The following is a 19,330-nucleotide window of genomic DNA, read 5'->3' as shown; positions in this document are numbered from 1 at the left end:
TTCGTTATTCTCTCTCTATATATATATTCATCATACATCATATTTAATTTACCATGCACATTTCTGTTTTGTATAATCTATATTTGCACTTATAATGCTTTACGTGTGCTGTCAATGTTTAAACTGACTTCCTTGTGTCTATGTTGTCGTTATGATGCATTTCCCTGGTTGGCCGGTAGGTGTCACTGTAGGCAGCATCTCTGTCTTGATATGTCCTCGTGTTGCGCAAGCGCGTTCACGTGAGTTTTGTAAACATAAGCGTGAGCGGGGGTCGCGCTGCCATTCCCCCCGAGCTCTATGCTATGAAGACTATGGCCCCTTACTTTCTCCTGGCGCTCCTCGCCACTGCGCTGAGTCCGGGTCAGAGCTACACCCTGAGGAGCGCCGTGTCCTGGGTCTTCTCCTCCAACGATGTGGTGGAGGACGCGGACCTGTCGGAGGAGGTGGCCCCGGCGCTGCTGGTGGACGGCGCGGGGCTATGGAAGCAGGCGTACCCGACCTCCACAGTCCTCGGAGACAGCGTTGAGAGCCCCGGGGAGCTGGTGACGTCCGAGGGTGACGAAGTGGCGCAGCTGTCCTCCCGCCTGTTTTCATACCGGCTGGAGAAGGTGAAGAGTTCCGCCACCGGTGCGGCTCCTCCGCCGCCACCGCACCAGGAGACCGCCCGGACCGCCCGATACATAGCGCACTACAGTGACTGGGGACATGTGTCCACCATCTCTACACAGGACAAGGTACAAACAAACACACACACAGTCGTACTTTTCTCTTAGTGAGGACACTAATTGGCATAACTCCAATTATCACCTCTTACCCTAACCCAGAGGTCGGCCCTAAATAAAATGTGTCTGGAGCCGACAAACATATTTGATAACATGGCTTATAACGTTTTATATATATATCTCTATATATATATATTATATGTGTTTGTTGCATTTATGAAATTACAGAACGACAATAAAGAAAACTGTTGACATTGTATTGCTATTTTTACATGTTACAACAACTGAGAACACCAAACTCTTATGAAGAGGAGAAGAAAATACACTGGCATAGGCCTACTTTGAAATAAATTAGACACAGAAATATGCAGGCCTGTATAAGTCCTCCACATATTTGTGGGAAATGTATAAAATAAGAAGTAGCCCTCTGAAATAAATAAAGCTACAGCTGCAGCCTAATAAATTAAACAGAGTAAACATAAAAAAAGGCCAGTTTGTATTAAATTATTACTAAAGTCTGTTTCAGTGTGTTGTCATTTCTTCAGTGATCAACCTGTGACTCATACTTTAGTTGAAGAAATATTAAAACAAAAAGTGAGAGCAGGTCAGACTGGAGGCGGACACAGAAACTGAAGCTCAGTACAAACCAACTGCAGCTTCTGATCTGATCTAGCTGCAGCTCTGATCTCTGAGCAGCTGTGACCAGATAAACTGGGTGTTTTCACTGTTAACACTGATAAAAATCAGCTTCACATGAACAAGCTCAAATCTCAAGGGGTGTTTCTGAGCGAGCGAGTGGGGACAAGGGGCCGGGGCCTGTGTGTCCGCTATCTGAGTGAACACCCCCACCCACAAAAAAAAACACTCATCGGGTTGCCGAACCCTGCCCTAACCTGAACCGTCACTACTGAATGCTTAGCCCTAATCCCCCCTCTGAGGCATTATCAATCAATCAAATTGTATTTGTATGGCCCATATTCACAAATCCCAATTTGTCTCAGAGGGCTTTAACATGGTGTGACATCCTCTGTTCTTAACCCTCAACAAGAGTAAGGAAAAAAACTACTAAAAACCCTTTTAACAGGGTAAAAAGAACAAAGAAACCTCAGAGACAGCCACATGTGAGGGATCCCTCTCCCAGTACGGACAGAAGTGGAATAGATTTCAAGTGTACTACATATCAAGCAGTCCTGCTGCAATCATAGTCTATGGTCAGCAGCCAGCAAGATCAGGATCCACCATCAAGATCGGATGCCACCGTAGTCCACAGTCATCCCTGCTTCCGCCAATTAGAATCCATTATCAGCTGCCACCTCGGTCGTGGTCCACCACCATTATCGATACGATAAAGGATCTGCCATTATTATTACAATCAGCCAGCACAATACAGAATACGCCAAACCGGATCCACCATTACGATCTTTGATACGCGATTCACAGATCGTAATCCATGGTGTGGCCACAGCTACGGCCCTGGATCTGCGGTGATAAGACAAAGGGACTCCGGGAAAGGGGTCAAGTCAGTAACATGTATTGATGAGATATGAATTACTTTGATGTAATACTGATTTGAGAAGAGGAAGGAGAAGCTGGAAAGAGAAGGTCATTGTGTCATGTGTCCCCCTACCTTCTAGACCTATAACAGCATAACTAAGAGCAAGTCTAAGACAAGCCTGGATCAGCTCTAACTATAAGCTTTAGCTTTATCAAAAACTCTTAAACGTACAGATGTTGTCTGCTTCCTGAACGGAAAGTGAGAGATTATTCCACAGGAGAGGGGCTTGATGGCTGAAAGCTCTGGCTCCTACTCTACTTTTAGCGACTTTAGCGACGAGAAGTAAGCCTGTATTCTGGGAGCGGAGTACTCTAGTGGGTTGATAGGGTACTAAAGGGTCTTTAAGTTTTAAATAATATATTCTAGATTTAACCGGGAGCCAGTGTAGCGATGCTAATACTGGAGAAATGTGCTCTCTTTTCCTGGTTCTCGTCAGGACATGTGCTGCGGCATTTTGGACAAGCTGCTGAGTCTTAAACGACTTACTGCTGGGGCCTGATAATAAGGAATAACAATAATCCAGTCTGGATGTAACAAACGCATGGACTAGTTTTTTTGCATCTCTTCGCGAAAGGACATGTCTGATTTTTGAGATATTACGCAAGTGGAAAAAGGCCGTCCTAGAAATTTGTCTGAAGTGTGAATTAAAGGACAAATCAGGATTGAAGATCACTCCCAAGTTCCTGACTGTTTCATTGGAAGCAAGGGCAATGTCGTCTAGCGCCGCTATATCATTAGATAATGAATCTCTAAGGTGTTTAGGACCAAGTAGTATAACCTCTGTTTTATCTGAGTTTAAAAAGAGAAAATTGCGGAGCATCCAGTTTTTTATGTCCTTGAGACATGCTGGAAGTTTAGGGAAATTGATTACTTTGCAGAACTATGATGTACTCTGTACTGTACTGTACTGCAATAACAATGGTGATAACGATCATGTAGAGGTCCTCTGGGGTTGATACTGTAATATAAGTTATAAAATGTATGCTCATGATATGACTTGTGTTCACACATTGATATCTTGTGAATATGATTTGGGACTTTGTGCAAAATTAGTACTGTGTACATTTGCTATATTAAGAGCATTTTGCTGAAATAAAATCTGAAAGGCAGGACTTTTACTTTTAGCAATGGGTTTTTACATAATAGTATTTCTAATTCGACTTCAGCAAAGAATCCCTGCATACTCCCCTGCTTCTGTTTAGTTATTAACATAAAAACACTACAGGGATCCTCTCAACAACTTCATTGCCGACTTTGCTCGGAAAAAAAATTTTTTGTTAACAACCTGTTGTTTTGTTTTGCACAGATTAAAGGTCTCCCATTTGGGAACATCTTCTCAGTCAGCGATGGACCAGGGGACAACAGCTCTGGAGTTATCTACTTCTACATGACTCCAATGGACAACACTGTGATAGACCTGAGAAGTAACCCGTATGCTTCTCTCACCTTCTCAGAGGCAGAGGGGAACTTCTGCAGGTAAACCTCGCCATTTAATGTGCTTCATTGAGCTCATGAAAATATTCATTTCATAAGAGGAAGGACAAATTAACTGCTGGGCCCTAGTTAACCTGTCAGTAGCTATTCCAACACTACATGAAGCATGTCCAGTTTTTCTTTGCTGAACTAATTTGGAGCAAGCTTTGTTGTGTGGGAATTATAACACACGTATGATTTGCGGAATGTGTAATGGAGCACAAAACACACTAACTTAAAATAGTTTTCATCTTCACACACAGCCTCACGATTGTGCATTAGTCTAAGGCTTGTGGGGCCCCCAGGACAGTTTCACACTTTCCTTGGTTGGTCTTGTCATTTGTTGAATTATTACTGGAAAACACTGTATGTGTGTGGGGGTTGCTACAACGGTAACTGTAAAGTCTTTTATACCTAAAGGCAAATGGTGTATGACCCAGAGGATCCAAGATGTGCTCGACTCACACTGACAGGCAAGATGGTGGATGTGCTGCCAGAGGAGCTCGCGGTTGCAAAGGAGGCAATGTTCTCCAGGTAATATAAAAACAGAAGCCCTTTTCAGGCATACATGACAAAGTCCTAATTTTCATGGCATTTTCCAGAGTTTATCTTTCACATATGAAGAACGCAGCAGGAGATTGTGCGGGTCAGAAACATTCTCAACAACAGGAAAATGTCTGCAACATTTAGTCGAGGGGTGGCGTCTGAGTAGAGCAGCAGGAGGCAGGACGTGGATGTAAAATTTCCGCTGCGGAAAGCACGTCTTCTTGTTTACATCACATTTGCACCGGCGTCAGCCCTTATCACCCAAAGTCTCATTGCCTGTCTGAGTCATCGACAAATCTACCTGCTCACTCTGAATTATCTAGACGGTTTCGTGCTGTATTGCCATGTGGGCTCACTCGGACATTTTTCTGGCAATTTACAAGGGGAGGTGGACGAAACGTTTTGAAAAATGATCAACTGACTTGGACATTAACGTTCTCTCATAAAGCCCCTCTGGAAAAAGTTCAGGAAAATGTTTGGAGTTCGGTCCATGACTAAAAGCAGCTATATATACATGAGCATTGTGCAGTGTGATCATGTAATGCTGTTTGTTTTATTATAGACATCCCGACATGGCAAAGTGGCCAGTGGAACACAAGTGGTTCTTCATGAAGCTGGAGTTGATCCAGGTATGGCTGCAGAACTGGGTCGGGGGCGTTAAACTCATTCCAATCGAGGACTACTATAAAGCAACACCCTTCTGAGAATATCCCTCCCTCTGCATCATGCCTACAGAAACAGATCAGTCATCTGGCTGCACCAGGTTCCTGTGTGATTGTATTTTAAATCAGTGAGCTTATTAAACTTAAATGTCACAGTAATCACTGCTACTATGAACAGGCCTGTGTCATTAACAAATTATTTTTAAACAATGAATGACTACTATTGTATGGGTTTGCATCAAGCTATATTTGCTGTCCGAGAAATAAATTGTGACAACACAACTTTTTAGCATATTTACTTATTTTTTTATGATGGTGCATACAGATAACATTTAGGTGAATGCAGCTGAAGATAAGGCCACTAGATGACGTGCTTCCTACTTGTTGAAGGAGGAGCGGCTGCAGCTCCAGGGCAGAATAAAAGAAGCAGACAGCTTTCAACTATGGCCAGTTTTTCTCAGCTGGTAAATGATAAGATAAAATAAGCAGCTTTTAATGTGTTAACTTTGGCTTTGGGGAATAATGATGGGCATCTAATTTCTGTAATAAACTGAACATTCTATCAGTTATTTAAAAAAAAATTGGCAGGTGTGTTTTAAATAAGAGCAGTTCAGGGTATAAAAGTCTACCCTCAGGTTTTATCTGTGTTACTTGAAATAAAGAAAAAAAATGATCAAGCAATTTGATAAAACACGTTCCAATTGTATTATCCCAAATGTACGCCTCTTATGGTGAACACACCATATATAATAGATACCATTTTAAAAATATATTTTAAACCACACCTGTCTATGTATTGATAAAAATCAATATATACATATATGCATGTATATGTTTATTTAAATATGTCTTCTATAAAATGCACAATCACAATATACGTCCTTGTGCAATAATTCTGTACAACTCAAATAAGTTTCTCTAGAAATGTTTTCGATCTTTTTGAAAGGTGTATATTATGTACATATTCATATTTGTATTTTTATCCTATCATTTCACCATTCATACTATTCATACTTCCAAGTGTTCGCCACCTTGCTTGCACTATGTACTGCCGTAAAAGTTTATTTCCCCTGCACATGACCAATAAAGTCTCTTACCTCCTTCTCTTAGAACAAATAAATTCAATAGGTCAGTATCTGTCTCTCTCTCTCTCTCTATATATATATATACAGTACCAGTCAAAAGTTTGAACACACCTTCTCATTCAATGAGCACTTGTTGGCTGCTTTGCCTTCGCTCTGCGGTCCCACTCATCCCAGACCATCTCATTTGGGTTAAGGTCGGGTGGTTGTGGAGGCCAGGTAATCTGACGCAGCAATCCATCAATCTGCTTCTTGGTCAAATAGTCCTTCCATAGCCTGGAGGTGTGTTTGGGGTCAGTGTCCTGTTAAAATACAATTAGTGGTTCCACTAAGCGCAAACCAGATGGGACGGCATGTCGCTGCAGAATGCTGTGGTAGGCATGCTGGTTAAGTATGCCTTGAATTTTGAATAAATCACCAACAGTATCACAGGCAAAGATTAAGATTAAGATTAAGATGGGATTTATTAGTCCCAAACACATGCACAGACATGCAAAGGCACACTCATGCAGGTAGGGAAATTTAACCTCTGCTTTTGACCCATCTGGTGCAGGACACACAGAGCAGTGAGCGACCATGTACGGTGCTCGGGGAGCAGATGTTGGGGGAGTAAGGTGCCTTGCTCAGGGGAACTAGACAGGGTAGGGAGAATCTTGGATTTTTAGACAGATCAATCCAGGTTCGTCTTTTGTTGTCTCTCCGTGGAGTCGAACCAGAGACCTTCTCTGCCCATAGTCCAAGTTTCTGCCACTAGACCACAGCCTCTCCCCAAAGCACCCCCAGACCATCACACCTCCTCCTCCATGCTTCACGGTGGGACATACACTCCTGATCAAAATCTTAAGACCAGTTCAAAAATTGCATGAATTTGCATTTTGCACTGTTGAATCTGAGGAGGGTTCTAAGAGTTTCAAAATGCAAAAAGAAGTAATGGGAACAAGAGCCCAAAAGTTGTGAGCAGGCATTTTTATTGAAAACAACAATTTAACTGAAGTAGGCTGTTCATCAGCTGATCAAAAGACCACTGGTCTTAAGATTCTTAAGATTTTGGTCTTAAGATTTTGATCAGGACTGATGTAGAGACCATCCGCTTACCTTTAGTCTTACAAAGACATGGCGGTTGGAACCAAAAAACTCAAATTTTGACTCATCAAACCAAAGTATAGGTTTCCACTGGTTTAATTTCCGTTCCTTGTGTTTCTTGGCCCAAGCAAGTCTCTTCCTCTTGTTGTTCTTCAACTTCTTTGCAGAACTGATGGTCTCAAAGCCATTAAAAGGCAAGGAATTCCACAAATGAACTCTTCACAAGGCAAACCTGTTAATTGAAAACCATTCAAGCTGACTACCTCATGAAGCTGATTGAAAGAAGGCCAAGAGTGTGCAAAGCTGTCATCAAAGCAAAAGGGGGCTACTTTGCAAAATCTATAATATAATACATATTCTGGTTTGTTTACCACATACTTCCATGTGTTCCTTCATAGTTTTGATGTCTTAATATTAATCTGCAAAGTAGATAGAAAGAAAAACAAAGAAAGCCCATTGAATGGGAAGGTGTGTCCAAACTTTTGACTGGTAGTGTATATATTTATATATATATATATTTATGCCATATATATGACACGATATTGCACGATATGTGCAAATATATACAGTTTAAATCCAGGTTTTGGCTGACGATCCATACTTTTCTTGCGTGCTCCTCTATATTCTTGTAGCGATTCCTGTTGTAGCTGATATTGTACCTCACTGGTTCAAATGTCTGACAGATATAGACACGAGTTAAATTATTTAAACCACATTTGCAGTTTTGGATCCTGGTTCTGTGCAGTTAATCCAGATGTAACTTTTATTTTGAAAGTTCTTACCGGAAACCATGCTCACAGCTACTGGAAGGTGAAGCCGCTATTCAGTGAATATAGTGAAAACGTAAATGTTTCAACCCAGTTTCTTGGTACTAAGTCGTGTTGGGACGCGTGTCGACTGAAGCGGAAGAGCTCGAAATGTAGAACCATCATTCGGAGACCAGCGACGACACTCCCCGCTTCCTCCCCACGGCTGCTTTTGTTTTGGTAACGGGCAGGTTGAGGGACGGACCCCGGCGTTTTCAACTTCACGCTAGCTCCGCAGCTACCTAGCTCACACGGGCTGTGGCGCAGTCAGTCGGCGGGTCGAGCCCCTAGCATGGCCGATGGGAGTTAGCGAGTATATGTGGAGGAGAACAACGAGGTTGAGCTAGTTAGCAAACACACTGCTTTTATTTATTTGTATCCATCTGTTGCCAGTCGTTGCTGAGTCTTGTGCGTGGTTTGAGGCGTAGCCAGTGGGACGCCGTCAGAGCTGGAACAGCCTATCCCGGAGGATCAGCCGTCACACACTCGAAATGCTTCCTCCGCGGAACTTGTAGCTAACGACAGGCTGTGAGAAAAAACGGACCCACGATGGGTTATGTGGGCAGCTAGCTTGTTCTGCCTCAACCCACCATGCGAGCCGAGTTGTCACGGAAAGCGGTTGACTCGTGACTGATCACTGGAGGACGGCACGGGAGGAGCCCGCCACTGCCCTCCGGACAACGACCGGAGCAGACGCACCGACTACCAGGGTACAGCCGAGCACCTCCCCTCTTCCCTCCGTGCTCCCACTCCTGCTGCCTGGAGCTTTTATTTTTTTTTTAATTCAAAACCCGTTTGACGCCCCCATATGTCCGAGCCCACGGCCGTGACAACATCCTCAGGGCGCTGAGAGGTTGGAGGGAGGGAGGCGACGGCAGCTCCGGGGGTCCCCGACACTCAGCCAAGGAGAGGCATCGCTGAAATGAGATGAGGCTCAGAAATGGAACTGTGGCCACTGCGATTATTTTCTTCACGTCTTTCCTCAGCCTGTCCTGGTACACAGCGTGGCAGAATGGCAAAGGTACGTGGAGGGACATACACGCAAACACAAACATACACAAAGATGTGGGGTTAGATGAAGGTCTGGTTAACACATATGAAGCTTGACGTGGGTCCAACACATCAGCAGCATGTCGCAGGACAGCAGGTGTTGCCTGTTGTTCACCGATCACCCATCCGGGTTGTGTTGGCTAATGTTGCATTCCTCACATAGTAGTGCTGCAAGGGATTACATGTTGTAATATTTGGCTTCGCTGATCTTTATTTGCTACCTTTCATTTGTGCTCGAAAATCATTGGGGGTTGATCCTCCTTTATGATATGGAATTAAAGTACAAAGAGAGTGGAGAAGAAATGTATCAAAAAGATCAACCAAACAATAAATACATTTAGAGATAATCCTTTGTTAGTCCCACAATGGGGACATTTGCAGTATTACAGCAGCAAGAGTCAAAAAGGCATCAGCAATACTTGAGTGAGAGGAATATATAAAAAAGAAAAGTAAACTATTTTGATGTGGGGTAACTGCTTGTTTGTATCGGGTGTTTGTCCTTATACAGACACTTTAGATGTTATGTACAATGCACACGGATAGATTATTAATATACAGTTGTGATTACATAAGATAAGTAATTGTATTTGATTTCAGGTTGCCTTGTAAAACTGGGTAGGGACAGCAGAACAAGGAGCACTGCCCAAATCAAATGAATAAACAAATTCAAGTGAAAAAACACGACTTTGCAACCTTAAAATGAAAATAAAAATACAGTCATAATATTAACCACATTACAGCTAAAATAACTAGACCCAAATAGATCACATAAATAATTAGTTTTATAAAAAAATGCATATCATATCGTTTTATTTAACATTTTACCCCAAGCTCTGGCTTTTTCATGTCGTTACTTATTTTTGAGTTTATCAATTCGTGAAGTGTGTTCCTCTATATAGGGTCCGCTGAGTGCCACAACTAGAGCAAGAGGCAAACATAGGCTTGTCCACTGTGTGATAAGCAAAGGTCAAGAGAAAATGCCCTCTGCTCTGACTGTGAACCCGTTGATACAATCTGTTACATCTGTAGTCAGAAAAGGGATCTCCACAGCATTTTATTAGCTAGTAGTTTTCTATAAGCTGGAAACAAGCATACATTTATTTGCACTTCACAGTCGATTTAGTACATGTTACAATGTACAACTTTTGAGGCACTCAAATGTGAAATAGGGAAAAACATGTAAGAGTGTGATTGCCTTTGACAGTATATCAAACTGTAAATGCATTTTTTCCTTTTGACTTGAACATTAAAGGATAATCTATTAACCATATTTACAGAACACACATTTTGACATGTCATAACAGGAAAACCACAGGTGAAGCCATCACAGTTAGAGATGGCTTCTTTGTGTGACAGTGGGCCGTCACACACAAAACCAGAACCTTGAAACCTTGACAAAAATCGAATTCAGCCATCATTAATGTTATTATTTACACTGATGCTGTTCCTGCTTTGATATGTGACAATTCTGAAAGGCTCAATGTCTAAAAAGGCCTATGAAGTATCACCAAGGTGGCTATTTGAAAGCAAAGCTGCTGGCAAAAGTGGCAGGAAGAGCTAAACAAATCATTGTTACATGAGGAAACTCAAATATATGCAAAACACATTTATTTTGCTTGCAGGCAGAGTTCTCTAGTATTCCCAAATATCTCCCAAATTCAATAATTTTGAACAAATTGACAGGTGGTATTTGTCTATTTCTTGTGTTTACCACACATTTTTTGTGTTGTGATAGTGTTGCAATATTTTTTGTATTTGCTCGTGAATAACCCCAAGGAGGTTATGTTCACATTACTGTTTGTCTGAAGGCAGGATTACACGAGAACTACTCAAACACTTTTCTATGCGTAACTTTTGGAGTGGATTTAATAAAGGAGCGGGCCTAGGATTTGTTTTAATTCTCTCTAACAGATATAGCATTAGCCTTGGTGGAGTAGTGCCCTTCTCGTTACTGTTATGCAACAAGTTTCTTTGATGAATGGATTTTGTGTGGAAATAATGGTCACTATGCTTCTTAATTTGTTACTCTTATTTTCAGCATTGCTCTATAATGCTGCTTTGTATCTTACATATTCTTTAATCTGTTTATTGAGTGTATATTTAGGGTTAGGGTATAGTTTGTTTTATTAAGCTGCAGTGCATTGGGCAACATATTATTGAAAACCGAAATACTATTTGTTCAATTGAAGGTTGACTTCAGTTCACAGAATGTGACAAATATTTATTTTCTTGGGGCAAACCAGGTGTGAGCGTTAACAAAGAGCTCTCCTCGTTTTATATAAAGCTGGAGTATTGACTGATGCCACAACCTCTGGGCTGCATTAATTACACTGGACTGTGTTATTTTGTTTTTGTTATCCTTGATGGGGTAAGGGGGGGACACAAAAGAGATACAGTGAGATAATACTGAACTAAAATCTGTTCTGTCTCCTTTCATTTTTTGTTGCAAATGCTTCCAAAGGATTTTTCTTAAATTTCCCTTCAGCTGAATATTTATTACAGTGTCAGTTTAATCCTCAGCATGTATTTTCATGCATTATTCTAAGTGACCATAAAACTCTAATTGTTGTATTACCTTCATCTGTGGGGCTTTAAATGCATCAAAACATTACAAGTTTTATTCATATAATTCAGCGTTTACTGCACCAGCTCTCTGGCTCCATGCCTCTGGCTTATGATGTTTCTTGTCCTAACTTGAGATGTTTTTATGCACTTTTCTTATTTTTTATAACATATGAGGCTCTTTTACATCCTCTAAAGTTTCTCCCTGCAGTTGTAGATGGCTTCTCCTGTTGATGCTGCCTAGTGTGGGTGTTTGGTGTTTACTTGGCCTCCGGCATTGAGACTTCTAGGATAAGGAAACATTTAATTCAAGTTTGAGTAGTTGTACAGAGGATATTCATTTGCATTAAAGGAAAAGTTTACCCCAAAATTTTAATTCCCCATTATCTACTGCCGATGGAGGCTGGGTGAAGCATTTGAGTCCACAAAACGCTTTTGGAGTTCCAGCGTTAAAGATCGTGCAGCCAAATTCAATACAATTGAAGTAACTGGGACCACTTCTTCAAATGTAAAAATATATAAAATGCCTCCATACTGCTTCTGTGGCGTCATCCGAGTGTCCATAATCCCCAGACATTCAAATCAAACTCAAAAGGGTGTAATTTATATGATTTTTTTAGCCTAAATATCCACTGTTATCCTCAGTTCAAGGGGCAGATGACAACATAAGCGACAAGTTGCGAATATTGCGAGATCAGAGAGAACTCGCTTTAGGGTTAACTATCCCTTTAAGATCATGACTCTGTTAGGACACCATTGCTTTTATGTTTTCATGGGGTAGAGAGGTAATCCTGAGCAAAGTAATTTTTATTTTTTTTAAAGTCATTGCTTTCGATAGTCTGTGTTGTCCCCAGTCACTTGACTGCTGTGAATGAGAGCTGTGCCAGTCAGCTGTCTAAACACTTAATGTTGAATGACTCTCCAGAGTGTGTACTTCGCTGTCAGAGTCTGCCCTATCCCCAAGCATGAGGCTTCTCTCTGGTATCTCCCTCGTTGTGAATCAAGTAGACCCAACAATGCTAACAAAATATCAATAATAAAGCTGGGGCTTTAGTTTAGAATAGGACAAAATATTGATGTAGCAATATTTTTGGAACATATTATCAATATACTTAGCCAAAACTGAGTATTGCTTCTTGATGAAGTTCTGTTTTCTATTTATGATAATAGTGATATTAGGGTAAGTGGAAAGAAGTGCATGTGGTTCACAATAGGAACTGATTGTTACATTACACACACACATTTAAAACATGAGATGGATGCAAAACAGAAAAGAGAAAACAAAAAGAATACACATATCTGGTGCCACACATTTAAAAGACTCCAAAGATGTTATGCGATTCAATTCTGTATGTCTCTGAATTCCCAGCAACACTAGCACTGACTTCAATCACACAATAGGGAACGACATCGTCTTTTTCAAGTGTTTCTGCTGCCTTTGCAAATATTGTCACCTCCACAGGCCAATTGCTGCTTTGCTTTGGCACTGATACTTGAAAAACTTCAATCTTCTTTGCAGACTATTCAGGACAAAGCCGTAACAATTTGCCTGGTTGGTCTTGTTGGTTAACAATCCAGTACCCAGTGCTCAGCATAAGTGGTTCCTTGTTCTAGACCAGTGAATTGTTGGTGCCAGAGTCAAACCAGTTTTTTGTGGAAGCAAGGCAGTTCTACGGCTGTTGAAATAAAAAAAACTGGTTCTAGATCAAGCACTGGCTTGCACTTGTGGAAGAGGGGTAAGAGTTTACAGTTACAGAGCGAAAATCTTCCCTTTTGCAAATGTGGCTTCCTCATTGCCTTCCTTGAACCCATGCATCTCCCTTCCGCTGGTTTTAAGGCTGTGGTTTTCTTCCATGATGACATAATTTCCAACACAAAGGACCAAAAATAGCAAAAGTGATTTCAGTGAAGGGGATAAATAGGAAGACAGACAGATGCTGGTAGGCCACACATTTCAGTTTATTTGTAAGAATGTAGCTCGGACATTCTGTGTGTTTGTGTGATCGCACATTCATTTAGGTTGTGTGTACTGCGAGGTAGGGCAGTCTGCCAGACAAATCCTAAGTGGTTTGGAAAGAAGAAGTGAGTAGAAAGGCCAAATCTGTAGAACCGAGGCTGAGAAGAGTCCGAGGTAGGCTGTATGATTTGAGAGAAAAGAGTGCTGACACACACACACACACACACACACACCCCTTTATCCCAGAGAGCCCTTGCTGTGCCGAACAGGCGTCCTCATCTGTTAACGAGTTAACAATCATCATAGTTCCCTTCCTCGTGCTTCTGTACACTTCCTTAATCCCATGGCACCATTTATTCATTCATTCATTCAATCATTCATTCATCGATCCATTCAGTCATCTATTCACTCAAATGCAATTGTTGCCTCTTAACTTCTGGACAAAATTCCCAGACAGCTCACAATTCCTCCTCAGTATCAGGGAGGAGAGATGGTGATTCTTTGTCTCTAATGGTTCCCTGTTGATTAATGTGTGGCATACGCTCCCTGAATATACTGGGACATCTCTGTACCCATTAGTTTGTCTCTGCGAAAGTGGACATGAATACTTATAAGCATTGTCACAGTTTACAAATTCAGGGCCAGATATTATTGACAGGAATTTGTGAATTCTTTGGCAGTTGACACAAACCCTTGCTGATATGGGGAGATGATGTTTTGCATTATGTGAATCTTTTGGGCAATGTAGATTTGTGGGGTTTAGAATTTAATTTAAAGGCAGATTGAATAATTAATTTTAAACTGAAACCAGTGCCAAGTAACCTTATTGGGCAGCTGGATGTTTCACAAGTGAGAATCCATCTTGCTAGGCTCCTGTCTATTCACTTGTGGCCCAACCATATGGGTTTGGAACAATCAGCGTCTTATGAAGGAGGAATAACTATCAGTTATGGATGTGCCTTAGGCGTACCAACAGCAGGACGTGATTATTTGGCAACAATGGCGACTCCTAAAGAGTATAGCATAGGGGCTGCAATGGCATCAGCTATATCAGAAGCAGAGAGTACTTGTACTTCAAAAGAAGAGCAAAGAATGGTATTGAAGACTTTCATCGATGAACATATGTTTTTTTTTTACTACTCTCACAACTGGCATCAGCGACCTTGACAGACAGAACCTTGTCAGCTTCATCCAAACACCTGACATGTATTTTTTCAAAGCACCTGCCTCTTTCCAAACAGTTTCCAACAAAGCTTTCTCAGAAGTTTCTGTGTTTATAAACCCTCACGTCTGTGGATTATCTTGAAGGAAACAGAACAAGACTCTGTCTGGGTGGACATTAGGGCTGCTTGATTATTCAAAATTTAATCGTGATCACGATTATGGGGTCGAACGCTCTCCAAACCGCTATAATCAAGTTGAAACGATTATTTGAATTTTTTCCGAAAGAGACGCGCATGTGCAATTCAGTCCTTCCCCCAAAGCATTCAGCGGCACAGCTGACTGGCACTCACTCTCAAGCAGCAGTAAGGTGAAGGAGTCGAGTTGTGTGTGTGGTGACCGGCGGTGGAAAAAACAGCGCGAGTGGAAAAGCAGGGAGGGCAGCATCACACTGTGAAGCGGCCGCGTCGCGCACCGCTATTCTCAAGCGCGCTCCCGCCTGACTGTACAGACCGGTCAGACCAGACCTGCATTGCTCCTTGTCGGTCATAGAGTGTTAGGGTTGCCATCATTAAGGGTTTGAATAACCGGGCACTGATATCCTGGTTTCACGGAGGAATAAGACAAGCAGCCCTCATCGGTGTTTACCAGAACCGGAAGTGATTACAAAATAAAACATAGAATTCAGAATAAGGGCACATATTAATAATCGTTTGAATAATCGTGATTTTGATATTGTCCAAAATAATCGTGATTATGATTTTTTCCATAATCGAGCAGCCCTAGTGGACATCTGCCTTGACCGGTTGGGGTGAGCTGAGATAAATGGGAATGAGAGGAGAGGTGGGTGGCAAAGACGGGAGAAGAAAGAGTGAGATGGACCCAGAGCGTCTTTGTTTGGAGAATTCCAAACAAAGAGTGATAGTTCTGATCAAAGCCTTTCATTAGCCAAGTGGAGGCAGAGTGGAAGTAAGCAGAGTAGGGCCCTGCCTTCAGCTGATTGCTGAAGGCATGGGCCCAGCTTGCTGCAGGAGCTTTTCAGGACTTACAGCCACAGTATAGGAAAAATAATGGGTGGAAGACAGGAGAAAGACAATGCACCAATAGGGTTGAACCCAAATTAAGAAACCTGGTTGGAAACCTGCGAAGGGTGCAAAGGTGCAAAAAGGGTAAGTCTGGATGATTTTGTTACAGTTAAACTGCAACCATTTTAAAGGTGAAGAGAAAGGTTGGGGGGGTGATGCAAAGAGAAAAAAAGACAGACTAGGATAAAGGTGTATATTTTCTCTTTTTGCAAACTACAGAAAACTCTTCAGGGAGTATCACTAGCCTACTCTTAGATTGACTTGCTCTGCTCTTTCTGGAAAAAAACGAAAAATCAATACTACCACTAAGTTTGTGTGTGCAGTGATATTTTTTTATTTACGTGTGTTATGCTTTCTTTGTTTTCACAAGTGGTTATGCCTACCGTTGAACCAGAAATGTTTAACTTTTGTGAACGCGATTGATCTCTTTTGTCCAGTGGATATGGAGTGAAACAGCACAGTGTTTTTGACCTCGGTAACTTGCAGTGTTAATTTTAACGTGACTGATGGACCTAATGTCGTATGTGAAGTTTTGAATCCCCCACCACCACTGCCAAAACACAAATGTACTATATCCATTTCTGGGTTTTGTCCTATTAATGTCAAGTTCATGTGTTGCACCATCTGTCCTACTTAAGAGATAACATCCTGGTTAAATGCGTTGTGTTGCACACAGCAGCTGCAGTGTAGAACCATGAATGTAGCAGGTGCACTGCTTGAGGGCATCATACATGCATAAAACATAATATGGACATGTTTTGCATGCATGTGCATCTTCTTTCTAGGTCTCGAAAGAGGAAATCTGTCCACTAGATAAGGTCTAATGATGATGCACCTTTTTTAGGAACTCATACAGGTCACAGGACTTTTGAATCTGTTAAGGTTTTAACACTGTTTTCAAAGTCTATAAATGACTCCCTGAGAAATGCTAAAAAAATTAGAAAAACGTCCATGTTTAAGAAAGTGAGAAAAATACCTAATATGGATTCCTCACAAAAATGTAATGGGTTCTTTCCTGACTCATACCACGTCCTTCCACCTAGTTTCCTGGTAATCCGCCCTGTAGATTTTGCATAACTTGCAAACTGACAAACCTCCAAAAACAACTAATAAGGACGAAGACATGATCTTATTCAGGTAATAATGGTATATGTGCTTTTGAGATACATTACAAGCTTCACAAATGCAAGGCTTGTGGTTGGAAGGTCACATGACAAACCTCAGCTATTCTGAAATTCTTTGTTCTGCTTTGACCGTTTTATACAGTTCATGTCAGGCTTTGTACCCTGATGAGCAGAATAGTTGTTGATCTAGTTTGAATTCTGCTTCCTAGAAACTGGATGTTTTGAAATAATGTCGACCAGGGAATGGGAGATTTACATGTCCTGGTAAAAGTAGAACTTTCTTCCAAAAAGCACATCTTCATATTATGTTGTTTTCTCACTCATGCTAACATAAACTGCACCAGCCCCTCATCAGCACTCATATGGCCACAGTCAGCATCCTGCATCAGCGAACTAGAGTGAGGTCAAGGACAAGATCCGAACGAGGGCTTTGATGAGCTGATGGATTGACTGATTCAAATCTTTAAAAAATCTGAATTTTTAAGCACCAATATCATTCTTGTCCTCTCTTAAACTGTGTGAGAGTTTGGAGAGGTACATGTCCAAGCCAGGTTTCTGTCAGCCCCAGATCGAGTCTTCAGATATTTACTAGATACGACTTAGGTCAAAGTGAATAAGCACAATGACAGAACAAATATGTAGACTGTGTTTAAAGATTGAAAACATATAACTGCTTGTCATAAGTGAACCCAAAGTGTCTTGATTTCCATCTATGGCTGCCTGTTTCATGTCAATGAATGGGCCATGCACCAAACTAAAAAGTCAAAGGAGAAGTCACAAATATTTTTCTCACACACAACGTGCTGATACCACATAAGGAAACATTTTTTGACCAGTTGGGTGAGACGTTTTGAAGAATATGCAGAAGGCAGAACATGACGTATATATTTCCCTGAGGAAATCACGGCATTTAGTTCTCATCACCAAAAGCTCTTTAATCTCGTTGTTTTTTCAATTTTGCATACATATAACACCACTTTTTCATCCTGAGATATTTGTATTCTTCAAGCTCACTGCAGTCGCGTGTTGCAAACATCAACACTTGTTTGCTGTGAATTTACTGAACATTTTCCTGCTGGATTCTCACATTTGCTCACTCAGGCATATCTGGACATTTTACTAGGGGGCTGGCACAAAAAAAAGAATCTCAAGAGCAACTGGCTCAGCCATCTTAGTTTTTACAAACAGCTCCTCACGAAACTTTTAGGACAATGTCCAGATGTCTGAAAGCAGTTTAAGCGAGTGTGAGCTATTTATTGAGTGTCCAATATATATTCAACTCCTCAGTCCTCCCATGTACCTCCATTACTAATCAAATTAAATGAGATGAGGAATCAAGGATGGCACGTCAAGGCAAAATATCACAGGAGAGTGGGAGGAAATGGGTGTATGGAAACCAGGGGACAAGCAGAGAAAAGCCAATGCCAGAATGGAAGTGCAGAAAGTTATACACATATAAGACACAAAAATATTTAAATGGTATGAAATAAGAAGGGAAGAATAAGTCGATGTTAAAAAAAAAGGGGAGAGGATGCAGATGGAGGAGAGGAGATGTTTTCAAGCACAGAGGAAGAGGATAACCACTTAGCCCTTCCCCCATTACTCATGGTTCTCGAGAGCAGAGCAGAATAATGACATTGAATGGATGTACGCCAGACCTCAGGTAGGTCTAATTGTTTAATGGATTCGTGCAACCATGCAGTCCAGTAGCTTGTACACCAGCAGAGTAAATTCACCATTCAACCTGTCAGGAAAGCATTTATGTGAGGTCATGATTCTATTTTTTTGAACGGTAATGAAAAATTGTGAAAGAGAGTAAAGTTACATTTACCTTTAAATGCTAAGAGACTTATGGATACACTGACCAACACACATGAGCTTTTACACAGTGCTCAGGTCATGGGAATGGAACTTCCCGGGAAGACAATGTGTCACGCAATGTGACATGCAAGTTTCATCACCTAATGTTCATGCACCTTAGAAACTGAGCTAACCAGAAACCTTATCTATTTCCTGTTTCTCTTCTCTGGTGCTCTGTGTCTCTAGTTTCTTTTACACTGTAGGATTACAGGCTTGGTTTCATCTCAACAGGACTGGAGTCTCCACAATCAAAATGACTGTCATGATGATGAAAGTCTTGGTTTTGGTTTAAGTTGCCCTATTCTCAAGGTTTGAACCAAATGACAGCATCTGTCTGTGTGTCTCAGGGATCAGCATTCATGAAGGACAACATGGTTCTGGGAAAAAGGGGAACAGGGGCAGGGTGGATGGACAATAAGCTCAGTCAGAGGAAGTGATGGAAGGGGAAGATAAAGGGGAGTCTGGGATTTGTTATCGTTAACAGCTCTCTGCAAGGGCACAATACATCTACCAGAAGTGGAAGATCAGACACTGGCCAAACCCACAACCCCCGTCTAACTTATTCTCGCTCTCTCTCTCACACACATTTGTACAGCTATTTT

General features: G+C 41.4%; 2 protein-coding genes across 2 annotated transcripts in view; both read left to right on the top strand.

Moving 5' to 3' along the window:
- Positions 1 to 250: 250 nt before the first annotated feature.
- On the top strand, positions 251 to 6,093 carry creg2 (cellular repressor of E1A-stimulated genes 2). Its single transcript, XM_062401956.1, has 4 exons — positions 251 to 734; positions 3,584 to 3,753; positions 4,171 to 4,284; positions 4,859 to 6,093. Exons 1-4 carry the CDS (start codon positions 303 to 305, stop codon positions 4,998 to 5,000), a joined length of 858 nt encoding a protein of 285 aa, XP_062257940.1. The 5' UTR covers positions 251 to 302; the 3' UTR covers positions 5,001 to 6,093.
- A 2,059-nt stretch (positions 6,094 to 8,152) lies between these two features.
- The window catches only part of mgat4a (alpha-1,3-mannosyl-glycoprotein 4-beta-N-acetylglucosaminyltransferase A), a 28,169-nt gene continuing 16,991 nt past the window's right edge, over positions 8,153 to 19,330 (top strand). The window contains exon 1 of the mRNA XM_062402079.1: positions 8,153 to 8,950. Within this exon, the coding sequence (XP_062258063.1) occupies positions 8,857 to 8,950 (94 nt within the window). The 5' untranslated portion in view covers positions 8,153 to 8,856. The remainder of the gene's footprint in view (positions 8,951 to 19,330) is intronic.

The sequence above is a fragment of the Platichthys flesus genome, chromosome 13 (assembly GCF_949316205.1).
Source record: "Platichthys flesus chromosome 13, fPlaFle2.1, whole genome shotgun sequence".
NCBI lineage: Eukaryota > Metazoa > Chordata > Actinopteri > Pleuronectiformes > Pleuronectidae > Platichthys > Platichthys flesus.
This window is presented reverse-complemented; position numbering and strand designations above follow the sequence as displayed.